Source organism: Leptidea sinapis, chromosome 13 (genome assembly GCF_905404315.1).
Source record: "Leptidea sinapis chromosome 13, ilLepSina1.1, whole genome shotgun sequence".
Classification (NCBI taxonomy): Eukaryota; Metazoa; Arthropoda; class Insecta; order Lepidoptera; family Pieridae; genus Leptidea; species Leptidea sinapis.
In genome coordinates, this window is record NC_066277.1 from 1,664,015 (window position 1) to 1,690,880 (window position 26,866).

The following is a 26,866-nucleotide window of genomic DNA, read 5'->3' on the forward strand; positions in this document are numbered from 1 at the left end:
AGTTTTTGACTTTCAATTGTTTTAATTTATCTTTTGAACTGCACGTGAGGCAGAATTGTGTCGTTGTGGCAATCCTCACTATTTGCAATCGACAGTAATTTCTAAATATATTACTCCACTAAGTCCATTTGATTTAATTATTTTCCGTTTATTTTTTGTTTATTAGGTTCAATAAATAGGATACACATATTGTATAAAACATATTGTATAATAATAAATAGACGAAACCGTTTCGAGCCGCATTATCGAAGGTCGGAGACAGTACAACCGAAGAGCCGGTTTCAAAGTTCCCAACAGCGGCATCGATAAAAATACATTTTTTATTTGTAATTAATACAACTCGCTCACGCTAGAGAGATCCAGCAGCCCCTCCAGCAGGTCGGCGGAGGACGAGGCCGGAGCCTGAGGCCGGGGCGGCGCCCCCCGCGGCTGCGGCGACGGAGGTCTCGAGGGAGGTCGGGACGGAGGCCTCGACGGGGGTCTCGAAGGAGGCCGCGGGGGCTTCGCGCGGAGTTCCGGCGGTAAAGTTGTCGGCACTGCGTGTTTCTCCAGTGCCTTATATACCAGGTGCATCGCCTGTAATATTTTTTTTTATCGATTATGCCACTACGTCTCAAAGGCACAGAATATCCCCACTAATTAACAGAAGAAACTATATCGATTAAATTTTTATTAATTAATTTAATTATGATTAAAAGCGGCACTACAACTGCGCTCGTCACCTTGAGACATAAGATGTTAAGTCTCATTTGCCCAGTAATTTCACTAGCTACGACGCCCTTCAGACCGAAACACAGTAATGCTTACACATTACTGCTTCACGGCAGAAATAGGCGCCGTTGTGTTACCCATAATCTAGCCGGCATCCTGTGCAAAAGAGCCTCCCCACTGGTAAGTAAGTAAGCTTGAGTCAGCATCCTTGTTTAATCTAATTAAATTTATAACACCGCGAATCTCTTCTCGTTCTAAGATTACTTTTTATGTATCACCTTATACCAATTCTCCAGGAAATAGGAGGCACTCTTGTAGTTATACAAAAATATAAGAAAATAGTAGGTGATATTATAATCAATGTAAAACAATTATTAACTGTAAATAATAAAATCATTGTTGTTGTGTCCTAATCTCAACTATACTCTAACAGTTCAAACTGTTTAAATTTTCGTTTTGTTTGTTGTTATTTTATAGTTTTCACTTTTGGTTTAAAATATCTTTATTATTTTTTTTATAAGTGTCAATTGTGAATTAAAAATAGTATTTAATTTATGGAACTGTTTTGTGTTCTAGTTTATGTATATTTGTAACCTTACTATTGTAAAAGACTGTTTTGTTCCTGAATAAATAAATAAATAAATGGTAGTAAGCAGCTTACGGCCGATAGCTATGCGCGGCGATCTGACAATGTTATTTAAAAATATATTCCCGCTTTTCGTATATCATATCTCTTTTTCATCGATATATGGCATGATAACGTATTGGTATTTCAATTTGGTCAACACGTAATTCGTGAGCAAGTGTATCGTTAGCCACAATTGAATTGTGAACAGTGACAATGTTCATCACGGGCCGCCTTCAAATCAAATCAAATCAAAATCAGTTTATTCACGTAGGTCACGGAAATGACACTTATAAATATCAAAAAAAAATATATATTTTTCTTATTGAATCTACCGCTACTTCGTAAAGGGTTGAGCTAATGAGAAGAAGTAGCAAGAAACTCATTGCCACTCTTTTATATCAAGATTTATATTTACATCGATTTACAAATCATTTCAATTACAATATAATATGTAAAATGTAAAATGATGCAACAAACACACTCAAAACGTCAAATAGTCAATGTCTTAAACGAGTAAGTCAAAAAAGTAAATGTGAATTAATACAAAAGTTATTGAGTAAAATTCTTTTGGAGTACAGACCTTAGAATAAGCCTTTTGTTTGCTATAATGTACGCTTTGAAATTACCATTGGCATACATATTGAAATGCAGATTCATAAAAGAGTGACAAGATATCTGGATTCTAACATGTTTGAATTATTTTTAGAGATAAGATAAGGTATACAACATTGTCGTTAGTTGACAGTGGTTTAAGTATGTTAGAAACCAGCTCCGGAGTTGAGCCAGCGCGAATAGATTACATTATCAATGACGTATTAGAAGATAGCACGCGGCTAATGAACGCGCCATCCGTGCGGTTTTATTTTTTACTAGCTGACCTGGCAAACGTTGTTTTGCTATATAAATTATTTTTAGAGACCATTTCTTGGACATTGCATCATTACTTTATATTTCTAAAATTATTATTTTTTCTATAATAAACGTAGCCTAAGTTACTATTTATTACATAAGCTACCTGCCCATAAAAGTCCCTTCAAAATAGGTCCAGCCATTTCAGAGATTAACCGGAACAAACAGACAGACAGAAAAAAATTGTCAAAAATGTTATTTTGGTGTATGTATATTTATATACATGTAGTAAAAAACGGTTATTTCAATATTACAAACAGACACTCCAATTAAATGTATAGGTTAGCGAGTACCAGCACCAGGGTGCTCCAGGAATCTGGATCTGAGATCTAGATGAAACACTCGATGTAAATGCTTCAATGGCGACTCACCACGATGAACTCGTGTCGGTCGAGCATGCCGTCCTTGTCCTGATCGGCCAGGTCCCAGATCTTGCCCAGCGTCTGCAGCGGCAGCTTGGACTCCAACAGCACTCCCTTCACCTGCAATGTTTATTAACATCTACTTACTACGGTCCGCTACATACGAGAGCTGTTCCCTCTTACTGCCTTAAACAAACTTTCTAAAGCTATACGTATTGGCCGCTACATTTTTTATTCTTTGTTAATTTATTTTTTTTCATTCAAGATAGTCATTATTTTACAAGATTTAGATACGGGAGCGCACGATAGTCTAGACACGGCCACGAGAGCCTTAGAATAGTATCGAGATGCCAGTAGTGGAAGGCTTATTTCTGCAGTTACTGCAGATAATGTGGAAACACTGAAGCAATTGGCCGATCAAGCAGCGGTAGACAGCTACAGATGTTGGAATCAGCAATGAACGTGTGGTTACAGCACAGACTCCCTTCACCAGATACTAGTGAGGGTCTGGTCGTGATAATGTTAAAATGACAAAAACAATCAATTTATCAACAGTTAAAAGTAAGTCTTTAAAAGAAAAAGTATTTATGAATAAATACTAAAATGAATGCTAGCATCAAAAAATACATTATCAATTACACATTATAAACATTATGCAGTTTATTTAATATATGAACACACTTAAAGTACACAGGGTTAACTTAAACTAAGACGCGGTCCCTCGCTCTTTTTGGTCGCGCAAAGCACACCCAGTTGTCAGTTGTCAGTTGTCACCGACAGCTGGATAGCTGGGAGCGACACAAGTGCTGGTGTCAGCTCGCGGAACTAGCCAAGTAGCCGTCGGAGTGTGCTTGTGCGAGATCCCGCATAAGACAGAGCTATGTATCACACTGTTACTAGGAAAGATATCGATGTGAAAATTAACAACTATAATACCTCTTTTAGTGAACTTCAAAACTAGTGATACTGTGCAATGGCTGCAACTAAGTTTTAAATAAGTCAGAATAATTATTGTTGTGTTAAAATTGAATCGTTAGTCGTAAGGTCATTTTCCTAGTCATAATAAACTAGTAGGTCAAAAGTCGCTTAACGTACATTTCCTAAGTAACTTATTATTTTATTAGACACTGACAGCACATGAGTAAATAAACGGTACAGAGACAAAGCTCCTTAAGAGCGGGCAAAATTGTTACCTATTTTGGCAGAGTTGTCACAAAAAGTTAAGATAAATAATTAAACAAAACATTTTTAATTGGGTTTGATCATCGACATTAAATCGATGATAACCCGAGACACAAGATTTCATACAAAAGTTATAGTTAAAAGTTAAGATTAACATTGTAAACATCTATTAATATTAACTATATCTTACCATCTTAATTTAAGGATCAATAATTGACAAAGCAAAGTCGCTCTAAGCACCATGGCTTTCGTAATAACGTCTAACAATCGGTTACGCATCGACCCGATTAACGACTGCATATGTCGGTTCCTCTCATGTAATTCCAAATTTCGTTGCAATGCAGCTGAATTGCTTATCCAGTTCTCTCGTTTTTTTTGGCCCGTATTTGAACCATCAAACCCCACAAATTTTTGTATTGGGTTAAGATCTGGGGACTTAGAAGGACACGGAATGGGAGAAATCTTCATGCAGGGCAAACCAATTTGTTAATTACATTACTACTTTTTATTTTTACCGCACTGTGGAGGAACGCCGCACATCCAGATGGTGGGCATGATATCGTAATTTGTGGCGTGTCGTGCGAAGATGAATCAGACATCATCAAACAGGTATTCGGAACAGTACCCGTGATAAGTGCGGTAGAAGAATGTTGTCTCTTCATTGTATGCTGATGAGGTGTCTGTAGCAGCGTGAATGTAATATTAGACAGTATGTAGGCGCACCTTGTTGCCCGGTATGAGGCCGTTGACGGGCTGAAGCGAGTCGAACAGCTGGCTGTACTTCTCCCGCTCAGGAGGCCGCACGCTCCAGTCACTGGGCGCAGGCGGCGCCACCTGCGCCACCTGCGCGGGGGGCGCCGTCGGTGGCTGGACCCCGGCCTGTGACATGCGCATCTCGGTTAGAATAACCCGATACGCGACTGTAGTTAACCTTCGATCATTTACAAGTGCCACTTTTTTTAAGACATTATCACTAGTTTAATAATTGCGGTATAAAAATCTTTCAGACAAACGTGGTTTTAGGTAAAAGTAGGTAAAAGATAAAAAAAGTGGAGTTTCCTTACACTTAGTGACGGATTAAGACTACTTGATGCCCTAAGTAATCCATGCCTGTGGGCCCCCCTATCCGTATGTCAACTAGAATCGGTCTTTAAACCTTTACCGCCTAAAAACATTAGTTTTTTGTAAAATAAGAAGATGAGATGTAACATACTTTAGAAGTGGAGTAGGTCAAATTAGTCCTAGAAACTTTTTTTGGTGTGGTCAAGCAAACTTGTAAAATATCAAAGGTTAGTGATAAAAATTATCTTTCGCCTACTGAACTAGTCCGAGTACAAGCGGTGCGGCAGTTACCAGCGCGGGAGGCGCAACGTCCGCATGCACGAGCGCCATGCTGAGCTCGCGACCAGCTTGCGCTAACGCCACTAGCTTCAAGGCCACGAACAGCCCCGCCTGCAACAGACATACCCGCACTCAGCCTCTCTTACGAAGCGCACACAACACAACGAGAAAATTTGCCTTTTATACCTCTCTTGTTCTCATTATAACAAGTTAATTTGTTTAAAAACATAAATATAATTTGAAAACAAAATTTTATGAACCATGCTCGCATCTTGATGCGAACCCACAACCTCTGGCATTCCATGCCAGAGCTCTGCCTACTGAGAAGTGATGGTTATCACTTTAAAAGGGTCCATATTGGCTAACATAAAATTCTAGATTGTTTGTCTTACTATCAGTTTGTGCTCATAATAATCTCTTTATAACTTTTTTATACATAAATTTTTTATAACTACCAATGGATCTCATAATAGTTAGTAATCATATTTTTTTATTAATATTATATTATTACCAAGAACCAATTGAAAAGGATTTTTTTTTCATTGCTTTAAATAGTAATGTTGTACTAAAAACATAATTCAACTCATAACATCATTGTTCAGAATAGCTTACTGTGTAACAGACAATTATCATAATTTTTGTATTAATAATAAAATTTTGTATTAAATAATTGTTTCTGGAAAAGGATTTGGTTTCTAGATTAGTTTTAGCTTGGTATACCTATTATCTCTTATCTAGAATCTGTTATATGTAAATACTAGTTGTTGAAAAGATATCAGCTGATAGTGGGTTGTGTTGTGGGGAAGAGCAATGTGTGAGACTGAGAATTTGTTAGTTATTAATAGCATGTATCAACTCACCTTATCCAGATATCCTTTCCCGGAAGGATCTGAGAGATCCCATATTTTACTAAGCACAACATCACTGAGCCGTGACTTTTTTAGGAATCTAGCTGCATCCAGGGCTTGTATTGCACCTGACCCATTTGGATCCACCTGTAATTTTAAACTATAAATTCAATTCAAACTATAAAAAAAACTATGAACTACATAAAAATATTATTCACTGTAAAACTTTTTAAGTTATTTACTTAGTGCAAGATATGAAGAAGCACAAAAGTGACTATAAAATTGAATTCAAATGAGTATAACAACATTCTAATACCTTATAATATGTACAGAACTGCAGATTTAAAAAAAATACTCTATGAAAAGATTAGCTAGACAGAGGTGCACTAAATGATAGCTATGCAGTCAGAGAAAAGCTGTTTGCAGTCCTAATTTAGAGTAAATGAATATCAGCTACTTTGAAGGTATCAAGCCTTAAATTCTATGCATTCTTATTCAACTGATATGTATTTAACCTAAGATAACATATAGTCAAAGTAAATTGATTTTTGATTATTTTATCTAATATTTGCATTAATTAATGTGAATGCTATGAAGAAAATCAACTGTAACAAAGTGAAAACCCCTTATTTTGATGAAGGCCATTGCGAACCTATTTAAGACAGTGAAATAACAAGAAGTATTCAATTGAACTTCAATAAAAGTCCTTACTTTAGAGGAAGGAAGGAGAGCATAAATCCAGTAGAATAATTATTAACTAAACTACTCAATTTAACTTACTTGATGATAATATGCCTCATATATAGAACCGTGTATCCCGGCCACCTGCAATTCACATTTTTTCATCAAAACATTTAGGATATACACTGATAATAAAGATGTATGGGTGTGACATTTCTCATGAAGATCTCACATACAAATTTACCACTTTAAACTAAGAAGCATTTACATTCGCTTTAAAAAGAACCGACATTAACACAACACTACACTTTTGCTTAAATAAATTACAGCTAAAATATTAATGTAAGGTGTTCAAATTATTTAAAAAGAACAACAGTGACCAAAAACTTGAAGACTATTCGCCCGATTTTATCAAGTTCATATATTATGAACTATTTAATTTACGTAACTCTTAAAAATTTAAAATTATTACTGTAGAATAATAAATAAAAATTAAAAGTAGGTATATTATTTTTTTAAATTCTACCTGAGTAGGTGAAGGCAAAGCAGCCATTTTTTACATCTCTCCGTCGTCCAATCAATACCTATACTCCATTGAGTACCTACCTATTGATTAAAGAGAGAAATTTCAAAAATGACGTTTGAAAGTGAGTCGTTCCCCAGATCAGGGAAGTAGATAAATACTCACATTTTTACTATGCAAAGAATTTAAATCGCACAAACTTATCCGAGACTAGATTCCAGTTGGACAAAAAATGTAATATTCAAAATTTTTTACAACTAAACGGTACAAATGCATTATTAGTTTTGATAACTTGAACATTAACACTTTGAACATTTTTTTTTGTATAACTGGATACTGTTTATATATATATAATATACCCTCCTGTGAGATATGAGGAAAATAGGTCCTTATTCTAGTTCAATCATTACTTATATTTTCAAAAAAAAATGGATATCACAACATCCTTAGAATTGAGAACTTGATTTTTTGTATGTATTTGTTTCTTCTAATGAAACAAATTAACTTAATAAATAGTTGTACTATTTAATTTCCTAGTACCCTACACACTTCTACCAACAGATAGAAATAAGGACCAAACAAAGAAAACAATAGAAGAAATTTGACCATCCTGACAGAAAAACATATGTCTGGAAAGAGGCGGCATTTCTCAAAACATCAAAGGCGTTGACCCATTGTTAGTATTTACGATATTTCTCCTCTGGGAGAAGCTGCGATATTAAGAATAAAATAATAATTATATTCTTCGGAACGGGCTGTAGAACGCGTCACAGCAATAGTTCGTTAGTGTAAAAAATTTTGGTAATATTGTTCTGCAGCCTAGCGAAACTCTCTAAGAAAATAGCGATTGTATGAAACTTAGAATATTATCACTACAGAAGTAGAGTCAGTTACTTCAATACAAATAGAAAGGTCAAGTAATATTCAACTTAGGCTGAGATAAAACGGGACGAAGCTATTGATCTTGCATATCTATCAAGTAACCCATTTTATCATTTGTCGAAATGTTTATTCCTTTAATGATATAAAAGTTAACATTATGGTTGGGTGCAATGTGTATTGCTAGCCGTTGGTAATATTAAAAATCCAGAAGTTTGTTTCCACGCGTATGTAATACTTTTCACCTAACGTTTTCAGTATAATGTACTACAAACTCGACTAAAATAAACTTTACATGAAATATGTTTCCAAAAGTATTAATTTATGATTTACAGTCTTCTATTTTCAGTAAATTTATCGTAATCAAAATAAACATGCCAAAAAACAGTGATAACGAGAATATTGCTATAAAATAGATGTACTTTTACCCATGTTATAGGGTTTTTGCTTAAATCATGTTTTCTTTGTCGATTTTATTAAAATAGCATTCAGCTGGAATTTATATCAGGTTTGCTGTAGTTCCAATAATAAAAACAATGAAATATGCAAGAATGTGTTAAGTCCACTTTTATGCAATAAAATGAGTCACAAAAAACATTATGTATGCAATTCACTCGTGGTAAAAGTGAAACCATCAAAAATGTTGACTTCGAGATAATAAGACGAATGTAAGTAAAATTTTTGGAAGAGGATAGTTGTAGTTGTTGTTATGATCATAGTGATACAAAGTTTGATAATTATTTTACATTTTGTTTTTCATTTTCAATGATACAAGATGCTTATGGTAACTATGAAATAAATACTTCGGTCTTAATATGGTCAATATATCTTTGGAATACTGCGTCAATTACTGTTATTGATTTTGTTGTTTATACGGTGCGACTGCTGCACATTGCAAATTAAATTTGGCGTCAAAAACTCAATCAATGGCATCGCTGTATCCGATGCAAAATTAACATTAAGCCTCTATACTGCAAATAAAGTCCTGGTAGATATTGCTAGGATGACACATAATTTCAACCGCTGTGAAAGACCGACTGTTTTTGAAGTCGGTTGTTTTATTGTTAAAAAATTTTGTTCAATTTATGTTTTTTGTGGCATTATATAATTACATTTTATAAGTTCTTGTTCCAGCACTTATTTCACTTTTTATTTGTAGATACTTGCATTAACAGTAGAAGGCACAAGTCAGTCTTCATTAATGTGTACCACCAAACGACATCTTGAATGACTTGGCTAACAAGATGACTGACATAAAATAAGACGTTGACTCGACCTAAAGAATCATTGAGGGCAAACTTTAAAGAAATTAATATCTTGACTGTTGCTTCTCAATATATTCTTGATAATGTTATTTATGTACAAAGGCACATAAGTGAATTTGCTAGAAACTATCATAACCATAATGTTAACACTAGGAACAGACATAAACTTATAGTGCCTACTACTCGGCTAGGTCGAGTTAGTGGGGCGATGTATATGCTTTTACAACAAGATCCCAAAAAAATTTCAAAACAAATGTATTACGAAATTCAAAAGAATTATTTAAAAAACATTTGTTTGGTAAAGGTTACTATAATATAGTAACTATCATCAAGAAAGTCATTTAAAGACTTTCTTAAATGATACCACAGATTGGGTATGGCGCGACCGCCCTAAGGCTATTAAATAATAAGTTTAATTGTACGATATTACTTTGCTACTATATTTTTTATGAAGAAAAAGAAGCCTTTTACATTCAATAAGTGATATCACATCCTATTTTGAAAAAAACAATTTGAATTTGATAGTCCTTACGGCGAACGGTCTTAAAGGTGGGGCAAAGAACCTAGATCAATATGATATATTGATCTAGGTTTGCGATTGTCTCAAAGAGACATAGTGACCTCCGCTGCCAGCGGTACTCAACTCAACAAAATTGTTTGAAGCAAAACTATGCCTAAGGGGAGGGAGTGTCGTATTTCAGGTAAGTGCCCCTTTAAATTAACAAAATTATGTAAATAACTTGACTATTTTAATAATTTCCTAAATAATTACATTTCAATTTACAAAAAATACATTGCCGCCGAAATGTCGCACATTTCGCACCATAACATTGAGGTTCTTATAAGTGTATACAATAGACCTTGAACATTACTACCAACAAGTAAGGTGTTAATTTGAATGAATGTTTTAATATAATCTCTTTAAGTTATACGTATATAAAACGTCGCTAGGACATTTTGTTATTATAAATATATAATATGTATTAGATTAATAAGGTAATACATAGTTTCTCATATATGTTTTGTAAACTTTAGATTTAAGAAAGACAAATAAATACATGTGAATAGCAATTGAAAGGAAGACAATATATTTCCTGATCATTATTAGAGTTCTAACTGTACTATTCACATTTCACACAATATTTTTGTAAGCAATCGTGCTTTATATGAAATCAATTTTTGTCAATTATTAATAATCTTTTGATCCTTTTATAAATATAATATAATTATCAATACATGCTTTTCTTTATTGTGTTTAAATTATTTACATTCCCAATAATCTATTGAGTATGTGAAATTGTGTCATACGATTTAACTCCTATAGGGGTAATTTTAGTCATAATAATAATATGACAACACCTAAGACTACTCCTATCAAAATTACGGGACACGCGGGGACTACCTCTATAGTTAAAACACAGTGAATATATTCTCTTTGTCAATTTTCAAGTTGTTCAGTGTTCACAATTTCACAATAGCGTAGCTCTACAATAGTATTTAAGTGATCTGTGATTCACAGTTGACAGCTCGTTAGAGTAAAAGTGTTCTGTGGTTGACAGTTCACAGAAAAGGTGATGCGAAGTAGAGCGACCAGTTACCTTAAATATAATATTCTTTGTGAGTTATTCTCAGTTCTCACGGAAGTAGAACTCTAGAAGAAAGCTGTGTAATGTGTATAGATAGTAGTTTTGAAAGTGATTCGCTGCGATTCAATATTTTGATAATATTGTAATTATTAGTATTTAGATGCGCAGTCAACAGTGTAAACGTACAAAAGTTTTAGTGAATCTTACTGTAAATATTTAAGTTTGTTTGCGGTATGTCTCGTTTGGAATCGAGCGATACTATGCCAAAACTCGGGCAGGTTACCGATCTTCGGGAGCAGTGGCTGGTGAGAACCGACGGAGCACTGGCCCACCGACTGCAGGACCGAGAAATCTCTACACATCTGTGTGAGAACAGATATCGGAACCAACTAATCAGGGAGGACTTCCCCGTAGCATTGAGTGAACAGAGAGGCATTGAACATGAATTAAGACTGCATGAAGTATCTCGTCGAAGACAAGCAGAGATTGATGCTGAGATTGCTCGCAAGATGGCTGAAGTTAACATTCACAAGAAGCAGCAAGCTAGAGCTTCTGCACAACAGCCATGTTCCTCAAGATCAATTGCACCTCATTCTGATATTGATTCTGATGAGCTAGGGCTCTCAGCTATAGAAATTGAAGAAATGCGAAGGCGATTAGAGCAGGAAGAGAGAGATGCAAGACTGGCTCATCAACTTAGTCATGAAGTAGCTGGGCAGGATGCACTTCTTGCTGACATGAGATGCGCTGTTGAAGCTCAAGATGGTGAACTGGCGAGACTGCTACAGGAACGAGAATATAAAAAACTCCAGAGAGCTAAAGAGAGAGCACGCCAAAAAGCACTGTTGAAGAAGCAGCAAAAAATGGCACAACAAGAACCCCAACCATCTCTGGCCACTCTTTGTGATGCTTACAGCAACCCTAGGGATATCATTAGACAAAATGCTACAAGGTTGTGTAAGTCTGTAGAGTCAGACTTGCATTATGTTGAGCCATTTGAAAAAGAATGTATTCAATCAAAAGCCAGCGCTTTACAGTTCAAAGAAATCTCAAAGCAGTATTATAGCCAAGAAGCAGGTACTTCTAGATCAAATTTAAACATATCACACTCACACACATCATCTTATGATTCCAATAGACCAAATATGAGTTCCGTGTACCATAGGGAACCACCTCCTCCCCCATCTACAGGTAAGAAGCCTAGATTTCCAGATCCAATCAGCATAAGGCCTGCATCTCACTATCCAACAGACAACATTCTTCCATCAAATGAATCTACTACACTCTCTCACAGTGTCAGTGAAAACAATAACTTATATAGTAGTAGTTTCCCCTGTGAAAGCCAGCTTCCACAAAGAACTTATGATATAGGTGGTCCTACTAAAAGGTTTTCTGTAATCTCAGATATAACAGCTGAAGATCTTGCTAAGAAGAAAAGCAAGGCAGATATGCACAAAAAAAGAAGAGGGTGCAAGATTCAATGAGTAAAGTGGGCTCATTAAGTCCATTTACAAATTACAAGTTTAACTTTATTATTTACCCATGAACACTGCATTGAGTGGGATTGTAGTCACCACATTTAAAAAGTGCATAAGTGAAGGAGTTCATCAAATGCCTACAATATATTAAATATATCTTAATATAAAGATGGGTTGTATTTGCAGTCAACTATTGTATTGTTGGTACTTTACTATTTTGCAATCTCATGTTTTGTAGAATTTATTTTTAATTTGACTGAAAATAATAACATTTACTTATTTATTATTTTGCATGCTAGAGTAATAGTAACACTGAGCCAAGAGGGCTAATTTATTTATGTTATAATTATTCTTTGTTCCAAATATTTGTATTTTTATCTTTCACATTCCAAATAATTCTGTGATTATTTGTTAATTTTTTAACTCTGTGTACCATTTGGCCATACCAAAAGTTTATTTGAAAATGAATATCTGTTAATAGTTTTTAAAGATTTCCATTACTTATACTTACATGTGACTGAAGCAATAATTGACTGATACAATATACATCCATACTTCTATCTCCTTCTTCCCACTTCTGTTTCAGACATAGCTATGAAATTTTAGTGTTTGTAAAATACCTAAAATCCTCAGTTTTTCTTTCATTATAGGGAATAAATAAATCACATTTTGCCATGTGGAGGCATTACAGGATTCCAGAATATCAGTATGACAGAGAAATCTGGATTGTTGTTGAGATAATGAGTATCCTGCTTTTCTGACTAGATAGATTTTAATACATAGCACAATTTGATTTTTTTCATACAATAATGTTGACCCAAAGAGTTAATGGTGCTGCCTAAATTTAAATAGCTATATTTATTTAAAATTAGAACATATAGATGTAGCTTGTCACACACAGTAAAGTATTAGACCTGGCATGTTTTTATTGGTTGTCTAACAGCAAGAGACTATCGAGACATGTAAATTATCTAAGACTTACTAAAATATTTTTTACCAATCTATACTAACATTATCAAGAGGAAAGATTTTTATGTTCACATGATTATAACTACAAAAAAACTATACATAAATACTGGATGAATTTTTAAAATTCTTTCACCATTTGCATACTACATTAAAAATTAGGGATCCCTATAAAACTACAATATTATTACCCATAGAAATGTTGCCTAAAAATGTCTTCCATCACATGTGCTGTGATGACGAAGAAAAAACTTTTATACAAACATGATACATCAATATCTACACAAAACTTCGAGATACTAGATTCAAATTGTAATATTTTTATTCAAAGCAGCATTCCAAGTCACTTATAAAGTCATAACCTAATACTGGCGAGAAACATATTACACTCACATCCATTATTCTCATATCAGAGTCATATGTTTTTGAATGGGTGGAAGATTTTAATGTTCTATATGTAATAAAAAGCAAGAATCTACAAAATTAAATTATTTCTATGTATAATTACTGGAGAATCCCAAAACTTTTAGTATGACCCTTGTATACTTAGTACCTACTTTTTGATAAATTTAATTACATATTATAAGAATGTATATGTTTAATTATATTTAATAATCAAAGTAACTATAACTGTAAAGTTAATATAACAGCACAAATGTTTGTTGCTGGCTACATATAGACTGAGGCTAACACTAACCAGTTAATATAGTGGATTTTTATATACTTATTATAATATATAGGCATACATATTATATACCTATTTTAATTCAGTAACTTTATACTTGACATGGGTATCTAAAAAAAGTGCATACACCACCTAAAAGCTCTATAATTTGGTGATGACAAGGTTGATGAAAGTTTGTACAATATGTTTAACAGATCACTGTTGTGAAGTATTTCCAAAAGTAGTCTATAGTTTGATTATATATAAATTTTTGATATTTTTATGTGCTAATCAGTAATCTAATACTATAAGCACATATCTTGTGAGGTTTCATCTGGTCAAGTGTATCATCCAGTTTTTACTTGAGACATTTTTCATAGCTCTGCATGCTCAAACTCCCCATAAATACATCCATTCTTTTGGTATTTTTTAATTAGGCCTGAATTTCGTCTTTTACACTAATCATATTTAGGTGTGGGTAGAATTTTGAATTTGTAATAAAACAACGGAATATGCGCTATTGTTTTGAATATTGTGATGTTTGAATTACTTGCAGTTTGCACTGACCTAAAGCCGAATGCCATGTCCGAGTTGGCTTTAATATAAACTTGTATGTAAGGTTGCTTGTTATCCATAGATAGCTTGATATTTGGACCCAGCATCCAGTAAGTTTTTAATGTCTATACTGAGTTCTTATCTCTGACTTTTGATGTGTTGCTTCCTAGTCAAGTTTGGGATGGTTTCTAATAGAGCCACAATTCAATGAACAATCAATTTTTTAAAACACAATTGTCAGGGTGGGCAAAAGTCTGATAGGCCTACCTATTAGAGCGGATTTAGTTTGGTGGTTTTCCTGCCTTAGGTATCATAAGAATTTGTATTCCCTAACCCATAGTATTCCATTAAGACATGGTAAGGAAAACTACTGCCTTTCTAGGGAGTTCTGTCAGGATTTACTTTGTAATGTCAATGTAACACCTCAAAGACAAAAACCTGGCACTTTTTTGTCTTTCAGACTAATAATAGCCCTCCAAACTTCTTTTACTGTGTATTAGAGTAGATCTGACCTCTATCACAAATATCTGTGTCACTGGTGTGATTCGGGCAAAACACATTTGATAAATGAGATGTAAATAATTTTGCCTTTTCTTGTGATGTGTGTTCCCAGCCATTGTTGTTTCTCAGCAGAGGTTTTGCCAGTTGTAGTCTATCATATGACTTTCTGAATATCCACAGTGAGTAATTAGGGCAGAGGCTACCAATTCCTTAGAATGTCCTTTAGACTGGCTCCGGCCTGTTTAAATTGGTTTTATCAGATGCCAGACCGGCACAACCTTCTTTTCCTGCAGACAAATCCCACCTTCATACAACACACCACAAATTCCGTTATCACCCCCACCATCTCGTGTGGTTTTCAAGGAACTTTACACAGTCTTCCTTGTACAGTGCTTCCAGGACTATTCAACATGGGTATCTTTAAAACAGCGCATACATCTGTCTTAAATGCCGACAACACTCCTGTGATTCCTCTGGTATTGCAAGAGAATCCAAAAGGATGTTCATACTATGTTATAAGATTCGGTACTGCCTAAGTAAAAATTGAAATTTAGTTTAGTATGTGTTTCATATGTAATGATTTGACATAAGATTGAAATAGTAGTAATTACAGTATGGCGATTGACGACGAGGTATAATTCGGGTAAGTTTGAAAGCAATTAGTTGCTTAATAAGTAGTGGATTTTGGATATCTCAGTGTCTGTCAATCCATCAATGACTGCATGTTTCATACAATCAAGTGAACCACTTTTTTCTTAGAGTTTCTCTAGGCCTGAAGAGAATGTGTGCGGCTATGTTTGTTTCTCCTCATCTGTCATAATAAAAAAAACCGATCTTAGACCTCTTCTTATTTTTTTTATTAGTTATTTACGCATTTTTTTCAGTCTAGCAGTCTAGGGTAACCTTTCATTAAGACAAAGTCAAACAGGTCTGATAATTTGGAAGTATCTGCCGGCTGCTGATGATGATTAGTTTAATGTACAAGTAATAGTCAACATAAATTAATAATAATAATACAATAATGTAAAAGTGTGTCAATATTATTATATTATTAACATGTGCTATGGAATGTGGGTAGTGCCATTTGTCTTATTCATTAATTGTGTTAGTTCTTCACAAATTTTCATCTCCTAGCCACCTATGGGCTAAGGGAGGTGGAATTGGTAATGCTGTTAACAATTATAATAGTAGGCACATACTGGGTGGCTGAGAAGTTAACTAATTAACTGTAGTTAATAATTACCAACAATAAAATTAATTAAAAGTGTTAAAAAAAATTAGAAAAAAGTCCTAAACCACAATTAGGTGAAAAAAGCGGATAAAAGGGGAAAACAATTATTTTGTCCTTAACCACGCAAAATCATAGAACATACATAGGGGTGATTCTCATCACCATGAGGCTTTCGAATTTTAGCTTTGGATGTTAACTTCTCGGCCATCCTGTATATAACAGCTACGGAGTAGTTAATGCAAGCATTCTGACATGTGGTGACCACTTTGTAATTGCTCAATTAGAATTTATTATGAATCTCAGTCTTATATGATTATTGATTGAATATTTCAATATGTACCTTTTCCATTTATATTATTAATATATTTAGAAAGGTTAAGTTTAGAATGTGGATAATGGAAAGCAATTTATTAGCTGTTATATATTTATAAAAATATAGATTATCTACCTATTGAACTATTTAAATTGACAAGTAGGAATTGGAAAATGGAAGAGGATTATTATTGTTAATAATCTTCATTTATTTGAGCTTTAAATGATTAATCTGTTGTTTATTGATTATTTTTTTAATGTGTACCAGTGTACTTCTTTATTTTTAGCGTACACAATATTTTGCAGAGTATTATTAAAGAATTAATGTCTCATTCTGTTTTGGGTAGGTAAGTAGCCCAATTGTCCAAATATTTGCTAACCTACAAACTACGCATGTATCAGACACACTGATTTGATATGGTTAATATTAAGCCTTATAGGTATAATATGAAGTAGGTAGTAATAAGTTAATGTAAGCTTTAATTGCAATGTCTGGCCTGGAATGTGCCTTATGAAACTGAACCAAAATGATATATTTTGTAATGTGTAAGAAATTAAACTATTTTTAGAAAATAAATAATTTTTATTAACTACCTTTACTATAAGTTACATATTTTAATGAAATGGTCTTGAAAATCAGATATTTTCTGTAGGTTTGTTGGAAGACCATGCTAACTGATGAGATCATTTACTGCCCAAGAGTCAGCCTAGCAAATAGCAGCTGGCCTGTGATCATCAAGAATAACCAAATAATTTGGGGTATTCCAACCATAATTTTTCAAAATGCAAAAAAAATATACAAAAAGTTATAATTTGTATTTAGGAAGTATAAAGGTAACATTTAAATTAATGTTAAAAAAAGTTACAGCTAAAAATGGATAAGATTACAAAAATTAGTTTCATTTCATAATGTACCTACTTCATTCTCCTCTTATAAAAATTTATGTGATATCACTTTTACTATTTGACTTAATGAATGCATACTTGATAATTTACCACTAATTATCTGATGATGAAGATATGGGGTCACTACAGACCACAAAACCAGCAGCAATCAAGGAGCTCACCATTCAATGGAACACAGTAATGAACCTTGCAATTTCATTGCCAACCACATGTATTATGTGTGGAGGTGTTAGAAGTCATCTGTTTAGATGTGCTCTGCTTATATCTTGTAGTAACATTTCACCAATGAATTTACGCAACTTCAGCCAGACTTCAATTTACGCAAATCATAATGATCATCTTCCACAAACTCAAATGCTCCAGTTCGAAATATTATTTCAAAGAGTACTTTCCATTTATTTAAGGCCATGTTGTTGTAATTCAATAATTTGTTGAGCTACTAAGTGAGAAGCAATGCTATTTTGTTAAATTAGCAGCCTGTTTTTTAGCTTTGACTAATTCAACTAATTCCTTGTATCGCTTCATGCAATCCTTCTTGCTTCTGTTTGGGATACAATCTGCTATCTTATCCCACCTATCTGTTGTGCTCACAGGAAATGTCTTTATGGCCTGTTCTAACAATTCTTGTTCAGTTTTTGTCCAAGCCCGATCTTCTTTTGGAGCTCTATTGGCATCACCATTCACTTTAGGAGTGTTCCCATTAACCATAGTGGGTGCATCATTCTTGGAAACACTACTCTCATCTATGACATTGCTTGGCTTCTTTTTATCTTTTTCAAATTGATCAAATGCTTCTTCATTTGCTGCCTTTTTTAGACTGCTCTTTGAAAAGTCAGCACTTTGCAAATCTTTTGCTTTGTTTAATACTTCCTTAGCATTAAAACGTCTATTATCTGTAAATGTGCCATGCTGATTAAGGAAGTTTGCAACAACATCCCACCGTTGATTGGTACCTGCAGGAAACAGATTCACTGCTTTGATGAGCAGTTGAGTCATTTCTACACTCCATTCTATGGGTGCTCTTAAAGCTGTATTTTTTACAGTCTTCTGTTCTTCAGCTTTCTTATTCTCAAATAATGCTGAGCGTTCTGATTCTAGCTTCTCATCTGTTTCCCTCATGGTCTTCATAAATGCCTCTCTACCATTATCCTCCAAGTCCTTTATAAACACTTGCAACTCATTCAACTTCATCAGCTCACAGATTCTTTCAGTAGCTGCCATGTGTGCTACCATTTCATCCTCACATTTAGTATAGTAGTTATTTAATTTACACAGATCTCTTAGTGACTTTTTCTCTTTCCTTAAACTTTTCTTCTGAAGTTCTCTTTCTGCTCTGGCCGCTTCTAGTTTTGCTTTCTCAGCTTCATGTGCTTTTTGTTTAGCAAGTTGAGCTTCTCGTAATATTCTCTCTTCCTCTGCTTTTTTAGCTTGAATAGCATCCTTAAATCAGATTAATTAAATATATGTTAGATGCTCATAACAACAATGTGTTTCTAAAGTATACTTATTACAACTTCAGTATGATATTGTTTGCTATAAAAATTTAATCATTTATAGAAGCAAGAATTATTTGTTGATTTACACACAAACAATCACACCTGCCAGTGAGAGGGGTAGGCAAGATTATGGACTTCTACTAACTAGTGCTTATATTACTGAGGCTTGACTTAACAATAAAAAGGGAACCAGCAATAAGTTTAAGGAGATCTTGGTTAGAGTTGAGAGAGAAGACTAACACAAAATAAAATATATTATGCACCTAGGAAGAGAAGTAGGTCATTCTCATCCACAGAATATTGTCCAATTGCTTGTGGCAATGTCCTACATCTCACATGGTGCATATACAATTTTTTTCCCACCTGGATGAAAGATCACTTTTATTCCCTGGTATGAGGGACAAGTCGTCTTGCCAGGGCGAAACTGCCACTTTTGTCTTACCAGGGACTAAAAGTAAGCTTTTCATCAAGGTGGGAAAAAAATTATTCATGTAGGTATATAGCAATCAAGACAATGCAGGCTACTGTCAATATTACGAGCAGCCAATATGTAACTATTGCTTAAAAGGTTGTTTGATTGAATTTGATCAATCATTAGATTCAATACCCTTACTAAAATGATCCAATATTTTTGCATTTAACTTACATTGAAAAATAAAGCAAGATTACCTGTCTAGCTTTCTTAATTGCTAGTTTTTTATCTTTATCTTCCTGTTTAAACTTTAGGATTCTCGGGTCATTGGAATAGGCAAGATCTACGAGTGTTCTAATTCTGGCCATTTCTTCTTTCTTTAATTTAGCTCTTGCAACTTTATTTTGTTTTTCTATCCACCGCCTTTCTTCCCTATCACTGCCTTTTTCTTTCTCTTCCTCGTCTAAGTAAGAAAACTCACGCCATGATTCGAATTCATACCAAAATGCATAAAACTTTTCAACAAAATCCCGGGAACTGTTTTCATCTCCAAGCAGGGGGACATTTCTCTTTTCGGACCAACGAGAATTAATTTCAAAAAACTTTGAAAATGTTTTGAAAAAACCATCACATTTTACATCGGCAGTACTGGGTAGAGAATCATCAAAAGTAGGATCAACCGAATCAAACGATCTGCGGCACTTGGGTGTTCCCAGTGTCTCGTATGCCTTTGTTATGCAAGTGAAATAGTCGTCATCGCTCCTTACTTCTTCACCTTGAGCTTTTCGTTTATCGGGATGATGCTTCAACACTTTCTGACGATAGGCGCGCTTAATGTCGTCGTCAGTTGCCGCATATCGCAAATCTTTCATTCCTAAAACGGCATAATGATCTTGTTTCTTCCATTCTTTCGGATCAAGGCTACGTAAGTAATTGACATCGTCCTCAAACACTACTTCCTGTGCCTTGTTCTTTGACTTAGACGATTGAAGCGATGCTTCTTGACCATAAACTTTGATGTTATAATAACGCAGAAATACAGCTCCTGCACATTCCACTGTTCTCTTCTCGAAGGCAGTTGGTATTTTAACAACGCAATAATTATCCTTATTTAGTTCAGTCATTTTATCAAAATACTTGGCCTTTTGGTTAACATAACCTAACTCTGCAAACTGCAAAGGCGTGCAGATAATCTTTAACACTAAAATGTATTTCTAAAATACTTATGACTATATTTTAGTAGATGTTATAACAACATAATAATCTTTATTGAATTTTAATAGTTTTCGTTTAAAAAAATGAAAAAGTCAAGATAATAGATAGGTATAGAAATAATGATATAACTTTTCTAACAGACTTCTGAGTTCTGACTTTTAAGTTGTAACTTTTTTTTTATTTTGGCTCGCACGTTCCGTGTAACCGCATGCTTCGAGTTTTCTTGAGCTCAGTTTAATGTCGTTCTATATGAATAGAAGGTCATTGAATCAGTTAGTAGGAATTCTTGTATGTATAAATTAATAATTATTAATAGATTATAGTATTTTAATTTTTACCTAGGTAGGGAAACGTGAATGTTTGTAATAAACAGGTGGAATTAGGACAAGTGGTGGGTAAAAGGTGCATTTTAATCAATAATATGGTGATAATAATTTGATCAAGTTTTATGACAGAAACCATGTCTTATAAAAATTCCTTAATTTTTATAATTAAAGAGCCTGAGCGTGTTCGCTCTATTCCCAGTCTGTGGTATCATTAGGAAAATCATAGTTATAATAGCCTTCATCTACACCTCTATTAAAGATTCTGTATAGTCCGTTCACAGTTATTTTACCTCTGACAGAAGTCATTATATTGGTGTTCCTGTCGAGTCGTTCAGTGAAGTTCCTAGCGTTTTTTTTTTCACATTTTTGATATTTCATCTGTTAGCCTGCCGAAAAGAATTCAAAGTAGCGGAAGAAATATTGTACTATCGGTGCGTGATTTCTGTGAAAGACAAAAAGAAAATAATGCTCCTTTAATTTCCATTTGGAAATGTTCGTTCGTTCGGAAACGAGTTGCCGCCATGACGGGTATGTTAATTAGGGTTACCCGTCTTTAGTATTTTTCCCAATTTTAGTGGAAACTTGATGTCCTAGCGTTACCGCCATCAGTACATATTTTCTGTCGCGTCAACTTTTATTTTCTCTCACCATAAATGTTAGACTTCTTGTTGTTGCTCTTGCGAGTACAGTAACTATCTTGTATGTTTTATTTTTATAGTAATATAATCAATCATTTGCTTTAATTTGATGTACATGTTCTATGTCCTTTATATTTGTCTTTTTAATGTATTATACGATTTCATAATTTAATAGAGTAATCATTGTCATTTGGTATAAGTCTCCGTGAGTGGTTTTAATTTGAATAAATAAATAATATAAATGCCAAGCTGACCTCCATTTTTTTTAGTTAGAACTACAATTTTCGTTTGGTAGCATTTGATACGATTAGGTAACAATGTAAATAGGAACATTGTTGGTAAGAAATAGCTCTCTACATATATACGTAGCTATTTTTTATTTCAAATAAAATAGGCTTTATAAAATAAAACATTTTTCCTGTTTCAGGAATATCTGAAAGTACCGTAAGCACCATAACTAAAGAAGGCGAAGTTGCTGCATCCACTTCTCAAAAAATTTCAACGCCCAGAAAAAAACGCATCCAAAAAAAAATATTTTGGATGATTTTGATCTGTGTGCAGTTCGAAATAAAATACTTGAAATTTATACCGCCAGAAAGAAGGTACCGACTTTGGGGAAACTCTTAGCAAAGTTAAAAATACATAAAAATTTTTGTGGAGGTCTTACTATATTATGGAAAATTATACCTACCTACGAAAAAATGCTGTGCGAAACTCTATTTCACTATTTCTTGTGAGAAAGTAAAATATCGTGAAAAACGTTTGATAGCTATGAATGACATGTAGCCTAAAACGCAAATAGATTACTTTATTTCCGATTAAGATAATTATCCGGATGAATATATTGTGGCTATTACTGTGTAACTAACTAATACAATAACAAATGACAGCTTACAATTAATACATGCTTTAAATCCCCTATTAAAGATTCTATACAGTCCGTTCACAGTTAGTTTATCATACAAAATTGGCAACATTCACCAAATATAAATGTTACTGCTATAGATAATCATAATATAAAGCTCATAAATATTGTTCACCAGAATATACAAGGTATCTCAAGAAAGGAATTAGAAATTGAACTGTTTTTGAGCTGCTGTAATATAGATATATTATGTATTACAGAACATTGGCGTAAGAGTCATCAGCTCCAGTTTAGTTTTAGAGAACATAAAGTAGTCAGTTCGTTTTGTAGAAGTAGGGCAATACATGGAGATTCCCTAATTATTATTAATAATAGATTAAAATGTAAAAATAGAAGAGATATTGTTAATCTCTCTATAGAACAACTAATTGAGATAGCTTGTATAGAACTAGAGCAATTTATTATTGTAAGTGTATACCGCCCCCCCCCCCCCCACTGCATCATATGAACAATTCCAACATAGAATGGAGGAGGTACTATCAAAATTTAGCAAAACCAGCAAGTCAATTATAGTGTGTGGAGATTTTATTATAAACTTGCTTGAACCTTCGGCCAATAATTGTAGTAGCCTTAAAAAATTATTTCAAAGTTTTAATTTGTTCAATGTGTTTTGGGAACCTACTAGAATCACTTCTACAACAGCAACCTGTTTAGATAATATTTTTACAGATTTACTATTACTAGTAAACTCATAATTAATAATCTTCAGTCCGACCATAGTGGGCAACTTATAAAAGTAAATACAAGATTGGACAATGTCAGACCAAAAAAGGTGACGATTATACCAGTTACGGGTAGCCGTCTTGAGAGGTTTAGAAATAATTTGGTAAATACGATACCATTTTTACACTGTGGTGAAACTGCTAATTTTCACTATAACTTAGTCTTCAATTCCTTCTGTGGGGAATTTGACAGGATTTTTACTCCAGTAACGGTGACAGTAAACAACAAACATTGTTTTAATGATTGGGCAACAATGGGTATCCACAAAAGTCGTAAACGCTTATATGACCTTTATTATGAGAAACATTAGAATAATAGTGAAGAATTTAAAATATATGTAAAAAAATACTCCAAGCTCTTTAAAGTAGTTTGTCATGAAGCGAAAACACGTTTCATTGCAGATAAAATTAAATACAGTAATAATAAAGTAAAAGCGACTTGGAGTGTAATTAACAATGAAACTGGTAGATTGAATTGCCGTAACACCTCTATCTGTTTAAATATTAATAATCGCGTTATAAATTCGGAAATAGAAATTGCAAATGAATTTGATAAATACTTCTCCGATTGTCACGACCAAAGACCTTAACTCTTCGCCAAAAGCAGCATATGATATGCTTAAATTACACGTACTAGTATCTTCCACTGATTTGAAATTTAATGGTACCTCTTATGTTATAGCACCTGAATTAGCAATAATATTTAATGAATGCATAGATGAGGGTGTGTTCCCTGTCCTCATCATCAAATACAGCAAAGTTATACCTTTGCTTAAATCGGGCAGTTCTTTTGACCCTGCTAATTTCAGACCTATTTCAGTGCTGCCTGTTTTTAGTAAAATTTTTAAAAACTTTTGCTTCAACAGCTACAAATGCATTTTTGTAAACTAATTAACAAAAATCAGTTTGGTTTCACTAGGGGCTTATCAACAATTAATGCGGGTACTAGACTCATTGAGCACATCTTTGACGCCTGGGAAGAGTCACAGGATGCATTGGGCATTTTTTGTGATTTGTCAAAAACATTTGACTGCGTCCACCATGAAACTTTACTCCTAAAACTAAAGCATTATGGAGTGAAAAATAGAGCCCTATATCTGTTAAAATCATATTCAAGCGAAAGAGTTCAGATAGTCGATGTAAATGGCAAACGGTCTTCGGGTAAACCTGTGGGAATAGGTGTTCCACACAGTTCTATTCTCGGTCCTTTCTTGTTTCTTATATATATTAACGAACTACCGTTTGTGGTAGATGATAGCCTTGAGATTGTATTGTTTGCTGATGATACTTCACTTATTTTTAAAGTGAAGCGACGTGCGGATATTGATGACGAGGTAAGCAATGCACTCTCAAAGATAGTGCGTTGGTTTGAGACGAATAATCTGCACTTAAACAGTAAAAATACAAAGTGTTTACGGTTCATTACACCAAACAAGGCGGAGGTACAAACCAACGTACTCATAAATGACCAGAGATTGGAACTTGTGGACACTACGGTCTTCTTGGGTATCACGTTAGATAAAAAGCTTCAGTGGGGTCCACATATTACCCATCTAGCAGATAGACTCAGCTCTGCGGCTTATGCAGTTAGAAGGATTAGAGAGTCATGGATTTTGCGACCGCTAGATTAGTGTTTTGACTTTTTTTGACTTTAGTTACTTTCACAGCATCATGGCGTACGGTATATTACTATGGGGTCATGCTGCTGACATTGATATAGTGTTTGCACTGCAAAAGAGAGCTGTTCGTGCTATAGCACGAACAGAACTCTCTTTTGCAGTGCAATATATATCAGCTTGGTTATAGACAGTCTCTCAAAGAATAATTTAAATAAATAAATATTATGACTGTTCATTGTCAGTACATTTATGAAAATTTAATATATGTTTACAAAAATCGTCACCTTTTTGCTCTTAATAGTGATTTTCATTATTTTAACACTAGAAATAAGGAATTGCTTATAACTAATTCTAGTAGGCTTCATAAGATACATAATAGCTTTAAGGGTAAATGTATACACTTCTACAATAAAGTCCCAGCCATTGTTCAGGCATTATCTATAAATAAATTTAAATGTTTTATAAAAAAATGGCTCTGTCGTAAATCCTATTACTCCACTGCTGAATATCTAAATGATCGGACAGCCTGGGACTAGATTGTGATTATTTTATAGCGATAGAAATGACTGTACAATATTGTATATTTTTATTGAAAAGAGCGCAAAAAAAAGAATGCTGGGAGAGTTTCTTGCGCCGCTTCTTCTCTCTCTGAGCGCCATTTGTTTCCGAAGTGGTAGTAGTATCTAGTAGTATAAGAAATGACATCAAAAAGAATTCTAAAGCAATCAATTTTGAGAAAATAAATGCCTTTTATGCCTTTTTACACTAAACGTGCTTTTTTAGGATAAAAAGTAGCAACTCATAAATGGGTTGGTAATTCTTTGGTATTAGTTAAATACTTTTGATGAGCTTACACATATTTTTTTAGTTATTTTCATATTGTAATTATTATCATTTCGTATCTTACTGAACAGTTTATTAAATTGGAATAACGAACTTCGCTCCTGACGGAAATCTCCCGATCAGTTAATTGTTTTTTATTTTAAAATAATATTATTAGATACGCATATTCTTAAAGATATATAAAGGTATAGTCTTACATTAAATAACAATGCGAACGGAAATTAATATGATAAGATAGGTATAAATAATATTATAAGATAGGTATATTTTTATCATCGAAATCCGAATAATAAAACTATTAAAATATCTTGTCGTATTATTTCTACTGTTCTACCGGACACTTTTCATTCACTGCATAAAAACCATTAATTTCAGTCGTTCATGCGTACGATGATCCCCATCTGTACGAATTATCTCTTGGTGCGAGCTGGTTCTCTGTTCGCCGTATTTGTTAGGAAGTTGGGAAAAATAGACTATAATAATAAATATATCACACTGATGAAATTATTATTGAAAATTAACCTTTACATGCCAAAAATTAAAATTTGGTAAGCTGTAATGACTCCAAATATAAATTTAAATGCGTTCAACCATCCCGATAACAAAAGATCTTATTACAAACTTTACGTTCAAATCATTGTATTGTAAGAAAAAAAAAACATCAATACCGTAAAATTCAACTTGTCGTTTGAGGGAGTCATAGAAGCTAAATATGGCAATATAACGCTCAGGTTAGCTAACCTAACGGCTAGAGGTAAAATAATTACTGCGAACGCACTGTAACAGATATCTTATTACCAACATTAAAACACCCAATGTCCTAGTAACCATTACATCATCCAGACGAGTGTTGTAATGTTATACTGAATTTCATAACAACACTCCTTTGTTTTTTTTCGATCCCTTCATGTGCAAAGAGTTTCAACAAGGGTACATTATATAAATATTTCATTTTTGAATTGGGTCTGTGACACCGTAATCCAATCTTACGAAACAAATAGTCAATCAACGAAGTTGTTGTTGAACATAGTCAACCAACAGTCGCATTTCTAACGAAACAACCTTATTGGAATCGATATTAAATTTATTATTTTTACTGTGCGGATATTGCAAAACTTTAAAAAAATTACAATGTGTGCGTT

At 33.8% G+C, this 26,866-nt stretch overlaps 3 protein-coding genes across 4 annotated transcripts in view; 1 reads left to right on the plus strand and 2 right to left on the minus strand.

Annotated features, from left to right (window-relative positions):
• LOC126967689 (epidermal growth factor receptor substrate 15-like 1) overlaps nucleotides 1-7,266 on the minus strand; it is a 31,698-nt gene extending 24,432 nt beyond the window's left edge. For both annotated transcript variants that reach the window (XM_050812273.1, XM_050812274.1), the window contains exons 1-7: nucleotides 7,189-7,266; nucleotides 6,762-6,806; nucleotides 5,994-6,128; nucleotides 5,146-5,244; nucleotides 4,516-4,671; nucleotides 2,620-2,730; nucleotides 349-576 (exon numbers count right to left, since the gene is read on the minus strand). In XM_050812273.1, coding sequence (XP_050668230.1) covers nucleotides 349-576; nucleotides 2,620-2,730; nucleotides 4,516-4,671; nucleotides 5,146-5,244; nucleotides 5,994-6,128; nucleotides 6,762-6,806; nucleotides 7,189-7,215 — 801 coding nt within the window. In that variant the 5' untranslated portion in view covers nucleotides 7,216-7,266. The remainder of the gene's footprint in view (nucleotides 1-348; nucleotides 577-2,619; nucleotides 2,731-4,515; nucleotides 4,672-5,145; nucleotides 5,245-5,993; nucleotides 6,129-6,761; nucleotides 6,807-7,188) is intronic.
• Nucleotides 7,267-10,911: 3,645 nt separating this feature from the next.
• LOC126967718 (coiled-coil domain-containing protein 50) lies at nucleotides 10,912-17,069 on the plus strand. The gene has a single exon (XM_050812333.1). It carries the CDS (start codon nucleotides 11,149-11,151, stop codon nucleotides 12,397-12,399), a length of 1,251 nt encoding a protein of 416 aa, XP_050668290.1. The 5' UTR covers nucleotides 10,912-11,148; the 3' UTR covers nucleotides 12,400-17,069.
• A 115-nt stretch (nucleotides 17,070-17,184) lies between these two features.
• LOC126967706 (dnaJ homolog subfamily C member 2) lies at nucleotides 17,185-20,792 on the minus strand. The gene is made up of 2 exons (XM_050812309.1): nucleotides 19,694-20,792; nucleotides 17,185-18,968 (listed from the first exon to the last, which is right to left on the minus strand). The coding sequence occupies exons 1-2, from the start codon at nucleotides 20,558-20,560 to the stop codon at nucleotides 17,985-17,987; spliced, it is 1,851 nt and encodes a 616-aa protein (XP_050668266.1). The 5' UTR covers nucleotides 20,561-20,792; the 3' UTR covers nucleotides 17,185-17,984.
• Between the last annotated feature and the right edge of the window lie 6,074 nt (nucleotides 20,793-26,866).